The sequence below is a fragment of the Egretta garzetta genome, unplaced genomic scaffold (genome assembly GCF_000687185.1).
Source record: "Egretta garzetta isolate BGI_Z169 unplaced genomic scaffold, ASM68718v1 scaffold297, whole genome shotgun sequence".
Lineage (NCBI taxonomy): Eukaryota > Metazoa > Chordata > Aves > Pelecaniformes > Ardeidae > Egretta > Egretta garzetta.
This window is the reverse complement of record NW_009260410.1, coordinates 5,159,095-5,182,256: the sequence shown is the minus strand read 5'-3', so window position 1 is coordinate 5,182,256 and position 23,162 is coordinate 5,159,095. Positions and strand designations below refer to the sequence as shown.

Here is a 23,162-nt window from a genome sequence, read left to right as displayed (position 1 = left end):
TAAATTCTTCAAAGGAGTCTCCGCTAATAAGCACTCAAGATCAATTAACTAAAATCAGAAACTTTTTCCATGCTATACAAACAAACTTTGCATCTCTCATCCCAGGCTATCTTTAATACAGTATTACTAATAGTGAACACCCACACTAATAGCCACTACTCAAGTGGATTTTAAACTACTTTATAAAGAACACCTATAAAAAATGTGGAGGTAATAATACATATGCCAGTATATAACTATGTGAATTAAAAAACAGGTTCCTTCAACCCCAAAGTGTTATTCATCCAAATGTTTTGTACTGTAAGCTCCTTGGGAAAGGAAATGCCTGTGCTTTCTTTCATCTTGTGCTGAATAGTACATAAATAATTACTACAGTTTCTACTACATGTGATGTTCAGTTTGACAAACTGCATAGTGAATCAGCAGTAGAATCAAGGACAGAATCTAAGTCTGTCCCCTAGAGGAATTTGCTGAGCCACTGCTCTACCTTTACCACGACTTATCTTGACCAATGCTGAATTATTTAACATTAAGTTTACACATTTTTCTAATAGTAAGACACCTCTATACAGAGATATTTTGGACGTGGGTGAAAGTAGTCTCTGTTCTAACAATTTGCTATGCAAATAGTTGTTCTTGAGTTCAAGTCTTAAACAATCTTACAGCCGGCTGAACCAGCTTATGTGGCAACACTAAATCTGAACACACAAATGATACACATAGCTAGTTACTGCTATCAGTATTAAATATATTTTGAACTTTCCCAATGAACTGGTGAAACCTTTTCATGGTGCTGGGTTACCAGGTGGATAAATAATGTTAGGAAACTGAGATTGCACAAAGGAAAAACAACATGGTTGTTATACTTTGGAACAAATAATAAATTTTGGCCATACAGGAGTCCAATAATCAAAAACTGTAGCAAGCTGGGAAGTGTTCTCCGGGCTGTTGCTGCATGCATTTTTCTTAACCTCCAGAGAAGCAACGAACACAGCAATGAGTTTGCATATTACTAAATTTTAGCAATGTTTCTGGTGTGCATGCTTACCTGCCCGAACCCCTTCATAGAAGTCATGGCCTCTCTGAAAGATAAAAACACATTATCATAGTTTTCTTAAGAAAAGCCCTCTAACCATTCCTGTTTGACCACCATTAATGTAGTCTCCTTTGAGTTGCACATAATGACATGGAACCAGAAAAAAGAAAGCGACAGCTTAACAAACACACAAAGAAGATAATGAAAATGAAAACGTATAAATTGTGAGCCCTTAATGTAATCTATATAAAACTTAGTCTTTGATAGGCTTACTCCCCCCTGCCCCGTGGCTGGAAAGAGACAAAGGGCTCAGCTGCCTGCTTACCATGCATGCTTGGCTCAGTCTGTATTCCATTGTGAATACGTCTTGTAAGCTCATGGAAGCTCCTTCTCTGAGCTGTCTGAGAGTCATCTTTAAGGATGTAGGTGACAACTTATTCATAGTCTGGGGAAGACATTAACAATTATTTTTAGTCTCTTCAATTTAGACACATTTGCAAGTCTGGCTTTTTTGCATTCTAGACTTTGAAGTAAATGATAGCACTCTTGTCCCTGAGCTTGCTTATATGATACCTATTTCTCCTGCTCCCTCCCACCATGCTGTCATACTAAATGAACTTACTTGCATAAACTTTTATCAGCAAGATCTCTGGAATGGATGCTATCACTTATGGAAGGCTTAAAACTCCTAAGGTCATGTCATTTATGATCTAGCCAGAGAATCTAATGCAGCTTGAAAGCCACTTCCAAACAGATTCTTTTGAGAAGTGAAGGTGAGTGTTACAAGCAATTCTACTCCATTTTTAATATCATATATATAGTCTGAATTGCTCTTAGATATTACTGACACTGTAGCTGATACTAGTATTGTACAGCATTTAAGTTTTATTCAGTACAATAGAGTAGTAAGGTAATAATAGTGAGATTAGCCACAAACTTTAAGTAGTTGCTTTATGATCATCTGCAAAGACTAGACAATATACTAAGAAGAAAACTGTGTAAGAAAAATATTAAGAGAAATCAAACATAAATGTGTATTTGTTCATGCTTCTTGTCTGTAATCAACAGGTACTGCAGTAATGTAGCCCTACATTGCTCTGCTGATAGGAAGCCTGGAGGTCTTGCCTTCCTTATTTTGACAGAGCTACAGGCTATAAATATTATGCAACAGACAGGATCTGTTTAAGGCACACAAACAAATGCTGTAAATCTGGCTCTCATGACTATCCTTCAGTTAATAGCATGCCAGTAAACAGTTGTGAGAGGTGGGGAGAAAGACAAAAACCTAGTTAAGAAAACAGAACTGAGCTTTAAAGCTTTCAGGGTTGTGGGGGAAAGGAGCTAAATCTTACTGTTGCTGATATTTGTTTTCTTACACTGAACAAGACTCTTCTTCCCCTGTAAGCCCAACTAAAAGCTCTGTATTATTCACAGTACAATAGACATTTCCTGTTAACTAGGACATTTTTACCACTACTGGAAAGTGGCAGATGGTAAGATTTGCCTCTTTACATTATTTTCATTGCTAACATTAGACTCCTTACCCACAGACTGAAATGGCAGGTCATCAACATTAACATTTTTTCTGGCTCCCAATTACTCTTCATCCCTCTCCAGACACCAGCTGATCTGATGCAGCAGTGACCCATTTTGCCTAGTTAAGCTGGAAAACATGCAATTGCTATACAAGCAGGAGGCTGTGCAATTGTGCATTAAAAGCACTGGTTCTGTAGTTCTGTTACTTGCATGTTGACCACATGAGAGAGAAGCTGGTTTAGAAAGAACTAATGCTGGCTCAAACTGTCACTGTTTCCTGAGTTGTGGTAAAGCTCTCTAACAAGGAGCTGCCTCTCAGCAGATAAAGAAACCAGCTATACCTCTAATTACATCACTATATAGGTCTCAGATGGACAGCAACCTTTTAACTGGACCCCTTATTTCCCATAATGTGCTCTTTGCTGGTTTTACCTTTGAACTGGACCTTTTCTCCTTTGAGTTTCACATTCTGTCATCTAGATTAGAAAGTCTTTGCTCAGACCAGGTTAAACGGTAAGCACAGTGCAACCAGACGCTTTCCTAGGTGAAATGGTAATGGCAAGTTATTTCTGGTCACAGAAAGCACTGAAATAGGGAAGAACTGAACGCAGCTCTTAACTAGTCTAGTGCATCCAGCAGTTGCCTTATCTTAGCATATCAATGAGGTGGAGGAGGCACTGCCAGAAATCAAGCTGAAGGAAGAGGAATAAGGACAGAAAATGGGTAGGTGTAATCACAGAAAAATGAGTCACCAGTGTATCTATATAAATTCTCTCTAGAAAGAGGAGGAGGGGATCGGTGCTAGGGAATGGGAACAGGCCTGAAAAGCAGCTAGGATAGGCTGAAGTGGAGAGTACTAAAATGCAAGGAAGTCTTGATTGAAGTATTTGATGTCCATTCCTGTGTCTTTGAAATCATCTTGACTTCAACATAATGATCCTGAAAGCTACAAGCTGAATCTGCAATAGACCCGAATTCCAGTAAGATGCTTTCAGAAGGCGGCTGAATTAAGTGGCACTGACTCAGTGGAGTCCCTTACAAGAGTAACAGCTGGCATAGTGGCTGCACAGTTTGTCTCCAAGGCCCATTAAAATTTCTGACCTGAGCTGCTGAGGGTCCTTGAGGGAGGCTTTTTCTTTAAGTTAAAACAAAAGAAAACTCCCAGAGGCCCAGTGTATCACTTCCCTTGCAATAGATGAAGACACCCTTCACTTACTTTCTGAGATACCAAAGCATTTATTCATCTGCACTGAACAATGGTTCTGGATAAGCTTTGACAAAATATGAGTATCTAGCCAAAGCATCACAGGAAAGCTGCTTAGAATAGATATATTGCTCTCTTAGTGGTCTGTTAACAGAGTTTCAGAATGCTTCTTTACTGGAATTCAACATTACCAAGATACCATCCAGCTTTGTTCCTGTAATCTCTCACCCACTCGCTGCATACCCATTTAAAGTTTCAGGAGCTAGTGTCTGCATCCCTGCCTGACTGGCAGATCTAGACAAGGTGTCTCATAATTCTTCATCTGGGCAGTGTCCTGCACTGGAATTCATTAAGTAACAATGAAGGCTATTAAATCATGAAGTATCGGTGCTCAGAAGGTACACTGTCCTGCCAGAACAAAGCTGTAAGAAAGCATCATGTGAAGACCAAGGCCTTTCAGTACTTAAAGAGGGCTTATAAGAAAGATAGGGGAAAAACTTTTTAGTAGGACCTGTTGTGACAGGACAAGGGGTAATGGTTTTAAACTAAAAGAAGGTAGATTTAGACTAGATACAAGGAAGAATGTTTCACTATGTGGGTGGTGAAACATGGAACAAGTTGCCTACAGAGGTCATCACTGGAAACATTCAAGGTCAGGCTGGATGGGGCTCTGATCAACCTCATCTAGTTGAAGGTGTCCCTGCCAGTTGCAGGGGGGGTTGGACTAGATGACCTTTAAAGGTCCCTTCCAACCCAAATGATTCTATAATTCTGTGATCTGATGCTTTTCAGGTTTTGACCCCACATGCTTACTTCATTCAATTAGAAGTGTCACTCAGATTAAACGTTTTTGGCTCATGTAAATCCTGAAAACAAAGTAATGCTATAAAGTAAAAGGTTTAAAAAAATATTTTACTATGAGTTCAAAAAGTGTGTTAGTACTCTAGCTTTCTACCTATTTGCAGCTGGATTCAAAATGTGATTTAAATCATGAAGCCATTTTCAAGTAGAATTTTAACAACTTTACATTCTTATTCATGCAAACCACTTCAGCATCAGATACATGAAAGCCTGCCAAGCAGGCATCTTTGGAAAGTAAAAAGCAGAAGTACTGTAGATTGGACAGAACAGGATACTGAGGCTAGCATGGCTCACCAGCACACTTGGATTATTGTAGAACTAGCAGTTCTGTTTTATTAACACTAAAAGGCATCTGTACATCCAAGGTGTGGATGTACCAAGGTGTACCTCCAATTAGGGTATTTGTATTAGACTTTCAGCGAGGGCTTATTCCAAAGCTTACTAATATGTATCCTAATAAATATACAGGGAAACAAAGAAAATTGCTGTTACTGAATCCTTTACAGTCTCTGTATCATCTGAATATGCTGTTGTTCCTGTATCTGGACACTAAAGTGAAACCTTGGTTTCACAAGTGACAGGAAACTATAATCTATGGACATACTCTTGGTGCTTACTACTTGTTCACACACATTCAGCAATCTGCTATCACTGATAATGTCCAATAACCTCAGACTGTCACGGTTTTGCTATGTGTTCCCTGCTCTACCCAGTTCTTTGAACTCTGCTCCTCCTAGTGACGTGACAGCAGGCCAGTGCTCTGTCTGTAGGTGGTGTAAAATGCTCAATTGCCAGGGTGCAAGTTTATACCTGAATTCCTTTTTGACTTCTTCCCCCCACAAATGTATTTTCTTTCTTTGGTTTTGTGGATCTTTCACAGAAGAAATTAAGTATCTGATCCTACAAGCTCACTTAATCCTACTGCTTAGCACAGAATATCCACTGTTAGAAACTTGTCTGACACTTACGTAGTGTACACACCAATAAGCCTCGCACCTGCTAGAAAATGTGGGGTGTTTTTTTTCCCACAAATTCCTGTATGGACTGAACAAACTCATATTAATACAGTCTCGTCTCTTGGACAGAACAGACAATTGTTCAAGAACTTCTATCAATTCCAAGGACAGTCATTCATTTACAAATCATATGAAAGAAAAAAGCTAGTCCTACTAAAGACATGAAATAAGAAAACCAAAGAAGCAACAAAAGAGCCTCTTTTTTTTGTTGTTCAGGAATTAAAAAAAAATCAGTTGCAAAAATCATAACTTTGAAGTAGATTACATAGTTTTAAGTTCTAAATTAAAAACATGAAACAAATGTACCCCCTAAACAAGGAACATGAACTTTTTTAATAGGGGAGATCTGAGTTATGAGGCTGCAGATGAAGGAAGCAAGCTGAGCAGGTTTGGGTAACTAGAACAGACGTGGCAAAACAAACTATCTAGTTAACATACTTCAGTAACAAAGTGTTACCAGACTCCTTGCATCTTTTGTGGTAAAATCTGCATTTTGAACAAAGCACCCTTTAAAGGCTATATGCTATTTTAAAAAGTTCCACTAGGTCTGATTATGTTTTAAAGTGCCATAAAATTGTATGAAATTAATTTAGGAAAAGCTATATGCAAATAATTCTTTATTGTTTTCAACCTCCACTGAAACTAATCAATATAATATCCTTGCAGAACTATATTAAACTTTGTAAAATCTACAGATAAAATACTGCCTTGTAACTCAAAGCTAGAAAGAAATAAGAGCCACCAAAAAGTGACTGCTATTAACATGCTAACAAACTGTCTCAACAGACCTTAATATACTTACCCTGCCACCTGTAACATAGGAGAAATGTGAAGCACTGAATCACACAGCCTATATAGTTTGCAAGAAAACCATGATGGTAGCCTATGGTAGAATTGAGGTCTACAAACATGTAAAATTATTACTCTGGCACTAGCTCATTTGTCTCCTTTATTCAATGAAACTTGAATGCATGTGGGGAAAAATGAGCTTTCCCTTTCATTCAATTTTGCTTTTGTAATGCATACACTAAACTTCTTGCAGTGTATTGGGCATACTGGTTGGCATGAATAGAATTTAAAACTTCCTTTCCCAAAAGCTCTTTGAGAGTTCCAGTGACAAATTGTTAAATCTTTAAAAACTAAAATAAAAAATGTATCTGTGTATCTGGGACTGGATGCATAATGTTAATGATACTACATTATAAAATTATATTCCTTCTGCTCAAATGGAAGTCTAAAGGTGATTAATATTTTATTACAAGAGCAGGATTTCTTCTGCGAGCTGTAACTAAAGTTAAAACAAAGCTTTTGTTGGAGAAATGCTTGTGTTCTATCCAGTTGTAAGTAATATTTGAATAGGTCCAATACAAACTTTTACAAGACACCTGAATACAGATACTACAAAGGAAAAGGAGAAAATACACATATTACTTATATTACATGAATATAAGTCGCTTCTTGCTTTTGAGGCTGAAGTGTATATTAAGTATGTAGTATTACTGTGTACATGTTTTGAGTTGTGACTACTCAGAAATGCATTAAAAAGATCAAAAAATAATTTGTGATGATAAAATTGCTTGCTGTTTACCCAAATGAGATCTGGAGTGGAAGAAAACAAACAATGTTGTACTGGCACTGTTTTATTCCAACTCTTGGCAATAAAATAAGACACTGTTAAAGGAACCTTTGTCACCAACAACCACCTGATCATGGGGAGGGGAAAAGGGCAAGGGAGTTTGGGGTTTTTTTGCTAGATTACAATTTTATGCGACATATGATGGTATTCACGTTGTATGGTTTTACAGAGGAATGTTCTTGCCCGAGTAGAATACTGACAATCCCACAGGACTATATGTGAGATTCTGAGGATTTCAGTCCAATGTCCTACTGGTGTTGCATAGTATTAGTTATGTTAATAAAGTGTCTAAAGTCTGCCCTGTAATAAGAAAGTACAGAACCAAATGTAAAATCTCTAACAATGATAACATAGAAGACATTACCTCTAGCTGCTTAATGGCAAAAGGAGAACCATCTTGCTTTAATTTTTTAAAAATTTCTTCCATGCTATTTGCTGAAAAAACACTAAAAGAAAAAAGTTAGTAAGTAAATGAACTGTTTCAGCCTTCTTCTTCCCTATGATGCACTAGTAACACAGAAATTAAACAGAACATAAACAGCTGATTTGGCTTTTCTTAGCAATGTGTTTGCTGTTGTTCAGTTTTAAGTAACTCAGTTGACAAGTATCTCCTCTTCCTTCACAAATCTCTAGCATTTCAATAAACCTCACTTACTAACTCTAATATTTATCCAGAAACTTTAATTACTACCATCAGTCTTATCTGTATTTTTGTAACACATCAAATCTTCAGCCATCAGCTCCATTCTACTGGCTTGACGTCAACACCTTTTGTCTCTAAACATAGTTACTGCCATCCAGTTTTAGCTGCTGCTTATCATTTTATGTTCATTCTAATATACCATAGGGTAGTTGCTTAATATAAAGGTGTATGAATTGGGCAAATATGCTCAAGTATTTAAAATACTGATGAGTGAAATACTTAAGAAGCTTCAGATAAAGCTCCCTAAAGACAAAAGGGTTTAAATAACTAACTTGAATGTAATTTCCATCACCTTATCTGTGGAACACTGATACTGTTACTGGATTTAACTTCATGTTCTCTATCCAAAAGAATAAAAAGGAAGAAAGATTGCTGAATACCTGTTAATCTTCTCCATATGTTCATCAAGTACAAACACCTTTTCTTGATCAACTTTGCTCTATTTAAAAAGCAAATACATATTTTACTTTGTTATTTTAGGCTGAAAAGCTTATCAGTACTGAAATATTTCAATTACTTGTGTTACAGAAATATCATAAATGAACATTTAATATTCATAAGACATTGACATTCTTAATGAACTACAATTTTGCAGTGTGTATAAATGAACTTGTCACTTTATCTTGTGAATGTTAAAGATGTCACCACATAATGCAGTGCTTGCTCTGAGCTACTATGTATGCATATTTGAGTGGTTATCTTGTACACAAGTAATCAATACATTTCTATCAAATACACAGAGAAAGCCAGTGTAGATAAATCTACTCAAAACCCCGAGAATGTTTAAAAAAAATTTTATTTTCTTAAAAAATATACAGGCATATATATTTAAAAAGACCAAAAAAAGCACATTTCTCTCCCTTAGCTTCTCCTCTGTCACTTTACAAAATTTCATTTGGACAATTAGAGTGTAAAAGATCTGGTGGCCTTACGTGGAAAGGCTGTCAAATGTTTCAGATCTTCTGGCATTAAGGGGTTTAGGACATAAGCAGATGTTCCAGTAACAGCAGCTGAAGCTGAGAAAGGTTCCCTGTCATTTCAGCTCAGATAACTAAAAATACACAGCTTCTTTTTCCATTCAATGTCATCTTGTAAAGCAGTATACTGCAACATATAATCACTATTTCATACCCTTCTATTTTGTCAAAATAATCAGTACTGCTATATAAATTAGTTTATCCCATTTATTTTTTCAATTAATCTTTATATATGAACCTAGTAATTCCAAAACAGAAACAACAAGAGTAGACACTACTCATTTTAGAGCCAAACAACTGGGGAGTAATATTCAGATTGACTGAATACATTGAATCCTGATTTGACTCCAGAAGTTTCCTTTCTTTTGAAATAAAATTATAATGCACATCAAAATAGCTAAAATAGCCACTGAATAAACTGGTTGTAAAGCCCAAACCTTTTGTTTTCATGCCCATAGTTACATGGAGCTAATACAAATACTAATTATGTATTATCAATATAGTTACATTCAGTTCCAAAACCACAACAGAGAACTATGGGTTTGTCCACTAGGAAAACAGCACCTTTCTCCCCCTAATATATCTGCACTCTGCTAATACTAACCCTATTGATAACTGCTGTACTTATTCACAGTCTTTCAATTATCTCAAGGTTACAAACATATATTTGAGAAATTAAAGGAAGCACTAGAGCCTTTGAATTTGGGCTTCAAATCTGGACTGCAGATGGTCTGCATCAAAGTAATGCTAAAATTTACATCAAATAGCAAAATATTTCTTCAGGTCAATAAAAAGAAAAAGTTTCTGGGATAGAAATAGAACATCTATGTCCAAGTGAGCAGCGTAACATTTGATAATTGGCACTATCACTTCTGCAGCCTCTGGACCAGACCAGTAGTTCTACCCCTGTTGTTTGTGTTTGTCAGAATCCCTGAATTTCATGCTAACTCCCCAGATTGCACTTGCCATCTTGTACAACTCCCAGTCTGCTAGTGGCTATCTGTTTTGCCTTCTGCAAAGCATGCCAGAAATCCAAAAATAACAGGGGAAAAATTAAGCAGCAATGTATGTTCTGCATCATCATGCTACTGGCTTGAAACTTACATACACACATAGAAAGAGAGAGCTGATTTGCAATAGTAATTTGAGCGGTATCCAAAATGAATAAAAAGTGAAGAAAGACTTTCAGATTTTAATTTCAACCACTGTAGGCATTAGTGTTACAAATTGGTATTTTATAGAGTGCAAAGCGTTTGGAAACCTGTTATTGTTTAATGATAAAACAAATGATCAGTAGCATGGATAAAAAAGAATTTGTATTTCCATATCTTTAACAGTTCTGCTTGATTTCAGTAACTGATCAAATTACCTTCACATGGTAAGAGTTCAGTAACTCTGCAACATTTTCTCTTGAAGGAGATTTCAGTGCTATCAAGTCTTTCTCTAAGGCAGGCAGCTATTAAAAATAAGAATTAATTAAAAGTAAGTAAAGCAAAATGTACTTGGATCATTACTGCTATGGTAATAGTACTATGTAGTAGATATGTATATAAACCACCACCACCACCCAACCTTCAGGAAGATCTTAGAGGTACCAAGTAAACAATACAAGGAGCCAGAGTTCACTTTTCAGTGTTGAAACATCTGGATTTATTTATGTCTGCAGTGATCAGCAAAGAACTCTGCTTCCCAAGCAGACCCCCAGTGCAGTGCTACAGCTGAAGCAGGTAAAGCCAGCCTACAACAGTCTCAGAGGAAAGAGCAGGAGCCTGGCAACCATGCTGTGCTCAAAATAGCATCTAACCAGCTCCCCATGGGTCTTCACACAGAGAAGGAAGGCAAGTCATTGTTTCTCCTTCACTTATGTCCATGCAAGTTACTGGAACATCATGACTCTGACTTTATCAAATATACTAATCCTTACACTTTCTTACAGCCTCTGTAAGAAATAAATGGGATATCTATTAAGATGACTGATAAAAAGGCATGTTAATGGGGTGTAACCTAGATTAGATTAACAATTTTGCAGTTGTATAAATAATCTCTAATTTCAGACACTGTTGTCTAAATTGTACAGTTTTTCAAGCAACTTCCATTATGCTCAGTAAATCATGCCCATCAACAGTAGAATCATGAAGACAGCAACATTTGCTCTCTCTTCCAAGCAAAGCTGTCACTAGCTGGCAGGTGTTACAATGACAGCTTGAGAGCATCTTATGATCCCCATTCACAGCGCATGGCCAGCTAATATAATTGTGCCTCTGCATACACTCAAGTTCATAAAAGTATATTGGTGTGCTACACAACTCAAACTTGTCATTATGATTGTAGGCTGTGCCCTTGCTAGCACTGGTTAGCAGCTTACCTTTTCGGAGTCTACAAAATGTGTAGCGATGCCAGCTTTTAGTACATCTCTTCCTTTCAGCCTAAATCCTGTTAGTCCAAGGTAATAGCCAATCTTTCCTGGTAGTCTTGGCAAGAAATACCCTCCACCTACGTCAGGAAAAAGGCCTGTAATAAACAAAAGAAACCAATAGAACATGAAGGGAGAACTTGTCCTAATCATGCATGTAACTTAGTAGCTATTTCTTCTTGTCTCACTTTCATCTCCCTGACTTAGGCATCGCTCTCTTGCCCAAGTTTCTCCTTGACTTGGTTTGACCTTCCTCTGACATCAAAACCCTTCCTAAAAGCAAGCTCTTGAGCACCTTCCAAAGTGTATCCTTTCCACTGGCACATAACTTAAAAACATATATCAAACAATGGCGTTTATTCTAGTTGCCAACAACTTGAGACATTTTTAGATGCCTGAAGAATCAAGCATGCTCTCAGCAAAAAACCAAAGTGACATGAAGAATTGTGAAATAATTTGTGCAAACTCAAACTGGATGCTGCTTTTTCTCTGAAATCTTTTATTACGGTAAAAATACCAAATGATGATGAAGTGCCTCTTGCACAGCTAAGTCTGAACAAATTTTGGGGCTGAGAATTTGTTAATAGATCAACAATATTGCCAGGGTCTTCCTGAAGGTGGAGGTACAAGATGCTGATCTAATACCTGGCTCTTTGACAGGACTATGACTAACCTGCAATCTCAAAAAATAATAAAACTTTCCAGCTTACTGACTGTCTTACATTATTTTTAAAAAAAATTCAAAGCTTTGAATAAATTTTAAAAGACTTTTAAAAGTTGTAATTGAAAAATATACGACTACTTGTATCAAAGTTTAAATATTTAAAATATCACTTTGTCAATATCTACGTTATTCTGTTATATAATCGCCTACAAAATAAATTCAAACACTTCTTGTAACTTTTAGCATAAACTTAAGAAAACTTAAGCTTAGCTGTATCAATCTCAGAAATCAAAATGGAAAGAAGCAGTGTCCAGTTACTACTTCGAAATAATCATTAACAGTGCATTCATGAAACTGAAAGCCTTTTGAAGAAATTAAAGATATGGTGTTGGGGTTTTTTCACTTTGAGAGAATAAATTAAACGTGAAAATAAATTTAGAAGAATACAATGAGCAATAATAAACTCAGAAAACACTTGCCAAAGCAGAGCTATTAACTGGGAAGTTTAAGATGTACATAAGGAGTTTAAATGGGGTTCTGATAGAAGGTGGCAATTTCTCACAAGTAATTGCTTGCAGTCACAAAAGAGTCAATGTATGTATTGCAGGAAGATGCTATTACAAATATTTTAAAATGTGGGAAATTAGTGGTCCCTGAATATTCCTCCCCCTTGGATGGAATCAAGGGGATGTTTCTTTCAGACAGCTTCTCTTCAGTGTTTCTCGCTCTTCTCAATGACCCTTAAAGTCCATCACTGCTTTATGTTCTCACACACCTCTCAGCTTCTCCTCTGATTCCCTCTTGGTCTTGCCTTAGTTTGGCCTCTAGGCTTCTTCCAGTAGGCTGCCTCTAACACAAAGCTGGTTTTAGTAGCCACTTCCTATCAGTTATAGTTGTAGCATTCTATTCCCATTCCCACTGATGTGCATGTTGCCATTAACTGATTTATTCCTCATCCCACAGGCCACTGAGACATATAGTGTGGCGGTGTGCTCCCCCCTCGTCTCTGACTCCCCCTCCTTTGACCTCTTTCCAGTGATAACCACCTGTGGCCGTGGTGATAGATGCATCTGGTTTGTGTCTGGTCCTGAAGGATGCACCCACTGCATGTGGGGGAGACAGATAACAACACAATAGCCAAGGGCTGTTGTGGAATGTGCCCATCTAAGCACAGTGGTCAGTATGCAAATATGACTATGAGCCAATTACCTTACCCCCATAAATAGTGAGCAGCCCAAGAGCCCTTGGAGCTCTCCTGCACGGCAGTGGGCTGCACGCCAAGATCTCCCCTTGAGCAGGGACGCCTCTCAAGGTTACTCCTCGAGGTTGAGAGATTCCTTACCACGACAGATTCTCGGTAAGTGACTAACAGCATGCTCCCTTGGAAATCTTAGCTAAGTGACATAAAGGATTAATTGCGCATGTATAATCCTTTAGACATAAACCGTTGACCGAGTCTGGGACTAGGATTGGATCCAGCCGCACCTAGAGTCCTCTCTGAGGGAGTTTAGAAAGCAAGGGGATCTTTTCTGAACCTCATGACTCAACGGGAGGGTCCCCCTGACAGTTTTGTCTGACCCTGTCCTCTGTGCAGTAAATAACAAAGTGTACCTTGCCATCGAATCTCAAACTATTGTCGCAGTTACCACTGAACTTTGTTAACTCACTGTTTTACACCAATAAACCACATTGTTTTTGCCTCCCTCTCACTCCATCCGCAACATATAGCTCTTCTACTAAAATGCTGAACGTCTTGTTTGCATCCTTTAAAAGCCCTAAGCTGTATTTAACCCCAATTCATCACTTACCTTCTTTTTCATGTGTACTCGCATTCTGAATAGTCTACTCTGCATTTTACCTTCTCAGTCTGAGCTATCATATCTATAATGTTGATGCCAAGACTGTCATTTAGTTTTATGTTTCTAGTCATCTGTCTCCCCTTGGGTATCCTACTAGTGCAAAAAAATCCCTCATTTCAAAATGAAACTTCTCTTACAAATGTCCTCCAAAGCAAAAAGGCAATTACATTATTCTTCCCATCCACCAGGACTGCAACAGCAGTAACCTTTTCCTCTTTGCTGTAATTAAAATACTGATGCTGAAGTACTATTCTCCCCATGTTCCAGTAAGTTTCCAGAGGAAAAGCCACCTTCCTATTTGGATCTATAGGGCCCTTCCACATGGCTATACACAGGGAAATTAGTTCTAAAGAAACTGTGAAGTTGATTAGCTTAAGTTGCTTTAGAGGCAGATAAAACTAAACTGAATGAAGGTTTCCTTAATTATTACGGAATTTACAATCAGGGTTAGCAAGGGTGTAACTAACCCACTTTAAACCTACTTGGTTGCATAAATGTAGCCTGCTATAGCTTCTACTGTATCTTTTTCAAGGTCCCTGTCTTCCTTTCTTCTTACAATTTTACTCCTCTTGTCCCTGTTTTACATATTCCTTTTAATTCTCTCAATAATGCTTCCCACATGTTTCTGCTTGCTACTGGCTTTCTCTTAACACAGTCTATGTACTTGATATTTTTTTTTCCCCTTTTGATAGCATTTACCAATTATTTCTGAAATCCCTACTTAAATAAGAGAAGAACTGAATGTCTGCTGGGATGACCAGGCTAAAAGCCTATGCCTGTAACACTGACTTGCAGTCTGTCCTCTGAGACAGATGCAACACGCTTCACTGTAATCCCAACGGTGAAACTCTGCAGTTGCCAAACATCAGATAAAGGTAGCACTACTACATTTCTACCTTATCTTACAGACGTGGTTGGAGATTTATTAGTAAATAACTTATAGAAAGCTAAAAACTTAGAGGGATATACAAGGAAGTGTCCTCTATTATTATAACATCACCTTAAAGCCCACTTCTTACAATGTATTTTCATCTTTTGTTCTTCCCACCACTATTTTTTCCAAACCCTCCTACACCTAAGCTGCCTTCCAGTGCTTTATCTTATCTATGTCAGTTTCTAACTCCTTAATCTAGAGCTGCCTTTTATTTCTATTTGCAAAGTGGTGTATCTATCTATAGCCTTTTATTTATGGTGGTGTATAAATGCAGAATAATTGTGTGAAAATGTAGCAGCTGAATGAATGCTTTGTTTTGCTTTCACAGAAAAGGTGTAATGCCTACTGAAATAAGTGAACATATGAAAAAATCAATTAATACAATATCTAGACAGCTAGACATTTTAAACATACACCACAGAGATCAAAACAGCTAAGCCCTTAAATCCAAACAGATTTCAGTGGTTTTACTTCAAATTGATCCTAAAAGGGTTTTAATTACTTTCTTTCCTAAGCAAGTTCTAAGCTTTTCCATTATATGTCTTCACAGTCTATTTTTGTTTAAGTAAGTCCTTGTCAACAAGAAATGTATGTAAAGTACGTAATTTTTGTTAATATGACTACTCATATCTTTACCTTTGAAGAAGTGAAGGAGGTATCTTTATTAATAGGATAATTTTATATGACAAAGAACCTCTCTGTTCAGTTTTAAAAAAAAAAAAAAATTGTTTCCTTCAAATGGTTTCTTGTACAACAACTGAACTTCAGGAGTTTAGCAAATTCGTGTTGTATTAATGCTTGAGCTATTTAGTTTACTAAGTTTTCCTTCAACAGAGAAAAATACTGGAGGGATGCAATAGTTTTTGTTTTTCTCATCCAAACTTATTTGTTCAGAAAAAATACATGACATTTATCAGCTAGGAGGAATTGCTCTAATATTTTTTTCAGGAGTTAAAATGATAATGAGCTTGCTTATATTTGGGGGGTTTACTTTTTTCAGAATAAGCCTGATGAAACGTTTCATACAGGCTGGATAGCAATAAACAACAGATAATATGTTTAAGACACCATTTAAAAATATGAAAAATGCTAGACCTTTTAAGCATTACTAACATGGGGCACTACAAAAATCCAATCATTAGCTAAGCGTGTATCTCCATAACTTTAGTTGTAATGACATTATTTTACTTAAAATATTCTCAACAATAGCAGAATATTTTAACTTTTATTCTCTTTTCAGAACTGAGTCCTGATTTTTTTTTTTTTACATTATTTCTTAGTTTTAACATTACATAACTATTTGGAAATTCTTTTAAGAAAATAATGGTCGCTACTCCTTACAACTAATTCTCTGAGGTGAAACTAAGATTGAACCTAATAGCACCGTGTCTGGTGCCATATAAGCTGTTTAATCACCAGATAAGGTTCTCTCTTCTGAATATGTGTATTTAGCAGCACCGTGTATTACAGACTAGCTTCATTTTCCTGCTTGGGGACATAAAGATAAGAACAATTGCAGTCATCCTTCAGCTGTCTTGCTTTGGAAAGATGTAGAAATTAGAAATTTTGCAGGAGAGAAATGCAGCATAGGTTATAGGTTTTGAGCACTCTTCATAAACACTGTTGATAAGCAGGGAGAAGGGACTTGGACATTGATGAAAGCATTAATGGGAGTATATATGCCAGACAACTATAGGTTCAGTGTGGATACCCTGTTGGTGCCAGGATTGTCTTGACAGGAAGTGTGAATGATTTCACAGGAGAGTTCACTTTAATTTGACTGACTTTTCTTGATCCATACCACCACCTTCATATAGCTCTGAGATGCAACATTTTCTTTTGTACATGTCAAAGTTGACAAAGAAGCTGTAGGATCAAACATTAGAAAACACAAGGTATACATTGCTGTTTAAGAAAAAAAAAAAAAGACAACACTGTGATCTCGCCTGCACACAATCTGCACACAACTGCAATGGGTCTATATTAATAATCTACAAGAAAAGCTGGAATTTCAACATCTGTCTCATTAACATTGCATCTGTAGTACAGCATCCAAATGTAAAGTTGACACGCTTGCACTGGGATCTTCAGGCTTTATCTGCCTACATCTGGAGCAAAGACTCAAATCTACTTCCATTTTTAAAAACTTGTATCCTGACAGTCTTTGTGTCAGTCTAAACAGTAAACCCTAGGTAAAGAACCTCAATGGCCAACCTCCCAGAATACAGATAAGTGTCTATTAATTTAACAGAAAAAAACTTTCCATGTATGGTCATCTCCAGCTCCTTTTTAAAATTCTTTCATTACCTCCTCTGCTTTCAGTCAAAGACAATTAATCCTGATTACACAAACAGTGTCACTTTAAACACATTAACATGCGATAAGCTGTTAAAATACTTACCTATTGCTGTTTCTGGCATTGCAAAAAGTGTCTTTTCTGTAGCAACTCGGAAATGTCCATGGACTGACAGTCCAACTCCCTAAGCATGGAGCACAAGCAAAGGACACAGTTATAAAATTACCAGTAAAAATAATCATAACCGTAACACACCTCTTGCTTTGCTCTACAATTAAGTAATATTAGATTTACCATGCACATCTCAAGGCCTTTTATGGTTCAAACATTAATAAAGCATCATATTATCTTTATGATTTGGCTGAAATAGCATTATATGCTTTGAAAGATTGATGACTCATACAGAGATTAACTTCAAAAACCCACGAGTGACAGCAACAACAGAAATGAGTGACCCCATTTTCTCCATTGGACTGCTAAGGGAGTTGACATCCTTTTGCTAATGTTACCCCATGTATTATTTTTGCACATGCTTCAAATGACCAACAAAAAAATGCCAATACTTTTGGAATACACATGAATTGCACAGAGTTGTAATTATAACACTTTTAAAACAAATAATAATTAACTATTCTTTTAATGTGATAATTACCTACTTTATCAATACAAAAGTATTTTAAGCAGGAAAAAACTTCAGCATTATTGATTAAAATTTGAAATATGTGGTTAGAAATTCACTTATTTAACCTGGGGACTTTTGTTCTCCAAGTCAGAAATAGAATTCACGTTTCTAAGTATCTAACCCTCTTCTCTAGCAGTCCTTCCTGATAAGACAATTCCCTCAGGAGCAGAAGACCTCCTGGCATTGTCTATCACATATTTTCTGATTTAGACAGTGAGCAGCAGCAAGGCCCCCCCAAAAAATACATTTTCAGTTCACACAGTATTAATTGAATTTGGAGACATGTTCAATGGGCAAACTGACAATCTTAAAGAGAAACGGTTATCTGGTAAAATTACTATTATTTAGCAATATTTAAAGTGATCCAAGGATATTTGAATTACTGGGCACAACCACAACACCTGTGTAAGTCTCACTTCTCAAAGCTTATCTACATGATATATGTCAATAGAAATGTATGTTAGATCCTATCTGGAGACAAAACCCTCTACCGAATATTTCACAAGAAGCTTCTTCATACAAATATCTTCTCTCTTCCCTTCCACTGTTTCAATTTACTTCCTTTACTCACTGTTAAATTGCCCTTTGCTTAGTCCTCCCATGCATCCAATTTTTCTTTTAAAACTAAGATCTCTTAAATATCATTGGCCAAAAGAAGTCAGTGTCTAATGAAGATGTAACAGATTTTTAAGTAACATTTCTAATTGTTTAGACACTAGAAAAATGGCACTTTACCCAACTAAGGCTACTAGTCTTCACAAATGTCTTCACAGTATTTCATACTTTTCATCAAAAACAGTGGGATTAATTGGGTGATACTTGCTTGGACCAGCATTATCTATCTGATAGACTTTTAAGGAGAGAGTAGAACATAGCAGAACATCTTTTCAGTTCACTTATCTACAGGAATCTTTGGGTGGGTTTTACATTAAAATTCTAAAAAGTTATCTCAATTTAATAAAAATTACATCTGTTTCCTGACACCATTCTCATGCATTCTTTCCTGGCCTCTCACAATTTTGCCCAGCAAGAAATTAATTGTCACTGCTTATTCCATTAGGGTGATACATGACTAAATTTGAAAATATCTTAGAGTTTTGTCTGTAAAATGAGTACCTGCCAGTCTTGGGTTTTAATATAGGTGCGTGAAGTTTTTAAGATTCCAGTCTAATTTCCTGAGAAATGGACACCTAAGGTAACTGGTTATCATACTTGATTTTATACCCACAGACCAAGCCAAATCTATACACGTGAAGTACTGCTGTTTCAAGGAGGCAAATGGGATTTGAGCAAATATCTGAAACTTATTTGCATAGGGTACAATCTTACGTCTCATCCCTTATCTGTCTTTCAGCCCTTTCAGTCAAGGACTGGTCATAGGCTGTAGATCTCATCTGAGCAGCAGCAAGGGCAATGGCCCTGTATTTAGTTCTCTCTCAAATGCAAAGCTACATGTAAAGCTACATTCGCTTCTAAAACAGCTCTAGAATTCTTAAATGAAGTGGAAATGTGACTTCATCACTTCCAACTTTTTTATGTCATAACAGCATATTTTCACCACATTGGGTAAAGCCTTTCCTACAGCAAGAGAAAGCACAATATTTCTTCTTTTATTTTCATGCATGTTCAGCAATAATGATGACCTTTTTATAAAGATAATAAAATTTAAATCATGCCCATTTTGCTCTTTCTAAGGCTTAAATTGATTTTTTCTAATCCCATGGCTAGGAATACAAATACTATCTAACATAAAGCATTTTTTCTGGCTTATTTTCTAGACAATCATAAGTTTGTATAAGGACTCAGATTTTCAGCTTGAGTATTAAAGTAACAAGGACTAGAGGGTGAACTCCATGAAGAGAGCTTCTCTTTTTTTATATGGACAAAAATAACTATAGAGTTTTAGTAATAAGAAGTTGAAAGAGGTAATTTTCTTTTGAAAGAAGTAATTAAATCAGATTTCACTTTCTCAAGTGCTTAAGCCATAATTGGATTTGTTTTCTAGATAGCCTTCAAGTTTTGTAGTATAGATAAGAGCTTAATTTCAGATGTATATTCAGAAGACTGAAACTGTATTTTCTTTTTATCCATTTTAAAGAAAATGGTGAAAATATGTCCTTACTTCTTTGAAGATAATTTCTAAATAATCCAACATTAAGATAAAATTAGGAGAGAAAAATGAGTTAATGCTTAGAAGGTACAAATCCCAGTAATTTATTAAACTGGTGATCATGTGCTTTTGTATGTTTATTTGCAACTTCCCAAATGATTATTTTAACACATTTACTGTATGTGTTTAACCTTCTCCATTTAACACAGAGGACAGATGCTTATTATTTTAATAGTATCCTGTGTAAAGAACAAACTCTTCCAGTCAGAAGTCTAAATGCATTCCTCCTCCACCTCTGGATTTTGTTGGTTGGTTTGTTTTTTTTTTAAATGTAACTGTTTTTTTTAAATCTATCTATTCACACTGTTAAGATATCTGCAGTTGGGCTGTGTCCACTTCACCAAATAGTCCCAGCATTTACACATACAAGTCCTGACAGTATAATGTCTTTATTAAAACACACTATATCCTGTGGTGCCAAGACTCCTACCTTTCAAACATATACTGAAACTCATGTCTTCCTTCAGACTTTTCCAAGATAATAAATTCCTGTGGTGAATCAGGCTTGTTTTTTAAACCAGATAGTTTATCTTAATACTGGCATGAAAGGTTTTTTTTTTTCCACTAACAGCTGAATGTTTGAATTTTGTAAAGGCTACTTGAAGAATGAGACTAGAAATTAAGGAGTAAAGAAATTAACAAGCAATCAATTTGAACAAGCTTTCTGCAGGGTTTATATATGAATTAATCAAAAACATATAAACCAGCAGAAATGGTGGTCTGACAATGTATTACTGGAGATCGATTGGTTATGAAAGTGTTTGGTTACAAATCACAGATTTATTACTACATGGATATTAAGATATTAATCTTAAAAACAGTGTGTTACAACTCAACTATTAGACTCAGCCTACTTCAAGGAGGCACATACTATTATAGGCAGTTTGGTCTGAATTCATCAACAAGCTTCTGAAAAAGCCAGTAGAGTGTTTGAATTTTATTTCCCCTACACATGATTTCCTACTCAATGGCACATTTCAAAAGTCATTAGGCAACGGTGTAGAAAAAAATTATCATTGATTTCCATTTTTTTTCTCATGATGAATATAGAACTGTATTAAAAGTATTTTTCTAATGAAAAACAAGGTGAAAATTACTGATAGATGGAGAAATGGAATACAGCTACTATAAATCTTAAAAGTTGAGTTGTAGCTGGGAGGGTGTGTTATCTTAAATTGAGAATGACCCATATTAGTAAATCAGACAACTCATCACATCTAGGGAAGTTATTATGAAATTGAGGGCCATCACAACAGAGAACCATACAGAGCAAAATAAATATGCCCTTCCTGAATGACATGTGTAAACATCTATTCACAGACAGAAAAGAAGATCTGTGTCACAGCAAAACCATAAATCACACTTGTCTATTTACTAAATAACCTAACTCAGACTGTAAAGGAATCACTGCCTAGGAAAGAAATACAAATAGAAAAGGCTTTCAGGAATGTTGCTTGTACCATCTTCACTGGCCTGATAAAGAATTTTTAGCTGTTCAAGCAAACAATTTTATGATAATACTGATATTAATGTTGTCTGCAGTGAAAGTCCTGTTGCAACAGCTCACATCCAATGATTACACTCATTTTTAACTGCATGAGAATACAGTCCCTGGTAGGGCTAGAATCACAAAAGAAATGTGGCAATCCACAAACAAACTAAGCATAACACGACAAAGGGCAAATATATCTGAATACAGATGTGTAAAAATAGCCAAGGTGGAGCAAAAATGTTTTCAAAAGCATTAGCTGGCAAATTAAACGAATGGAATTGATTCAAGAAGTAGCAGGAATTACAGCTATGTTAGATCAAAAATCACTGATTTAAGAGCTTTACCCCCTGCATCCAGACACAGCAAATCTTAAACTGAATCAAAATTAATCTTCGTTCATCATTAATGTTATGGACCACTACAAAGAGTATAATCCATTTTTATCTGTAGACACTAACAGACAATATGACTTAGTGAACCAGAGCAACACAGCATAACAGATCAATCTGGACTAAGAATATAGTTTTCTTTGGTTGATGACATATAAATCAACAAGTATTTAAAAAACACTAAAAATAGTGCTTTTTGTGAACTTTTCAAACATTTAGTGTGGTATCTTGAAACATAAAAAAATAATGTAATATAATTTAAATATAAAATATTAATTTCCACAAACTCATTATGCATTAGAGATCCTCAGCCCAAATTTCTAGAGACATACAGAAGCATAAGAAGCTGACTGGAGATATATTATCTGTAATAATATCTGAAGTTCCACTCTTAAGTATTCTCCTTAGAGCCCAGTGTCAAAAATGCAAGAAAGCTTGTGCTGGGATTAATGGCCTATATTTGATGAGTACTCTGATGCTTTGTATTACAAACCAGTGACACAGCCCATTCCAGTCACGTGTTTTCAAAAGTATACTTGTATCTTCACCATAGATTCAAATATAAGGTTAAAAAAGAATAAATAAATCTGAGTATCTGATATGATGAACTACTAGTGTTACTTGTTCTCCTGACTCTTAATTATTTAAACAAATATGACCAAACTATATTCATAGTAATCATTTAGGTCAGGTTTTTCTTACAGCAGAACTTGACAAAAAAGCATAGGCCATTCTGTGCACCAATGCTGCTACAATGAGTGTCTTTTATCAGCGGAATTTAGACTGAATTTTTAAAAGCTCTGGTTTGATTTTTCTACCACCAGCCAAAACTTACCAATGATTTCAAAACATTTTTATTATGATAGTTATCTGCAATAGCCATATTTTTTTCCCCTGCATGATCTGCAGAGACTAATCCTGTCTTCTGATGGTGAGCACCCAAACTAGTGTTGCAATCCCACCTGGTGGGCCATACAGAAGCTGTGTTGGCAGTTAAATACATGCCCCGGCAGCAGGGATTGACTGCAATTTCATGTCCTCTCTTTCAATGTCCGTTGGCTTCTCCAAGGCAAAAAGCAGCAGGTTGAACAGTTTGGTCTCATGGTCCAGTCTGGCCTACAGACACTGCGGCTCGACAACCATGACACATATAAAAACTTCTACCAAGAGTTCATTCTGATTACTCAGAATTTTCTGAAATAACTTATTTCCAGAATTAAGAATGTTTTCCTTGTTTCTTTTTCACTACTGTATATTACTTTCTAAGACTCACATTTAGGAAGCCTACAAAACT

At 36.2% G+C, this 23,162-nt stretch overlaps 1 protein-coding gene across 1 annotated transcript in view; it reads right to left on the bottom strand.

Annotated features, from left to right (window-relative positions):
- The window catches only part of HIBCH (3-hydroxyisobutyryl-CoA hydrolase), a 51,689-nt gene that overhangs the window by 5,869 nt on the left and 22,658 nt on the right, over nt 1-23,162 (bottom strand). The window contains exons 7-13 of the mRNA XM_035899119.1: nt 17,241-17,319; nt 11,335-11,480; nt 10,339-10,425; nt 8,373-8,431; nt 7,654-7,735; nt 1,362-1,481; nt 1,049-1,082 (exon numbers count right to left, since the gene is read on the bottom strand). Of these exons, the coding sequence (XP_035755012.1) occupies nt 1,049-1,082; nt 1,362-1,481; nt 7,654-7,735; nt 8,373-8,431; nt 10,339-10,425; nt 11,335-11,480; nt 17,241-17,319 (607 nt within the window). The remainder of the gene's footprint in view (nt 1-1,048; nt 1,083-1,361; nt 1,482-7,653; nt 7,736-8,372; nt 8,432-10,338; nt 10,426-11,334; nt 11,481-17,240; nt 17,320-23,162) is intronic.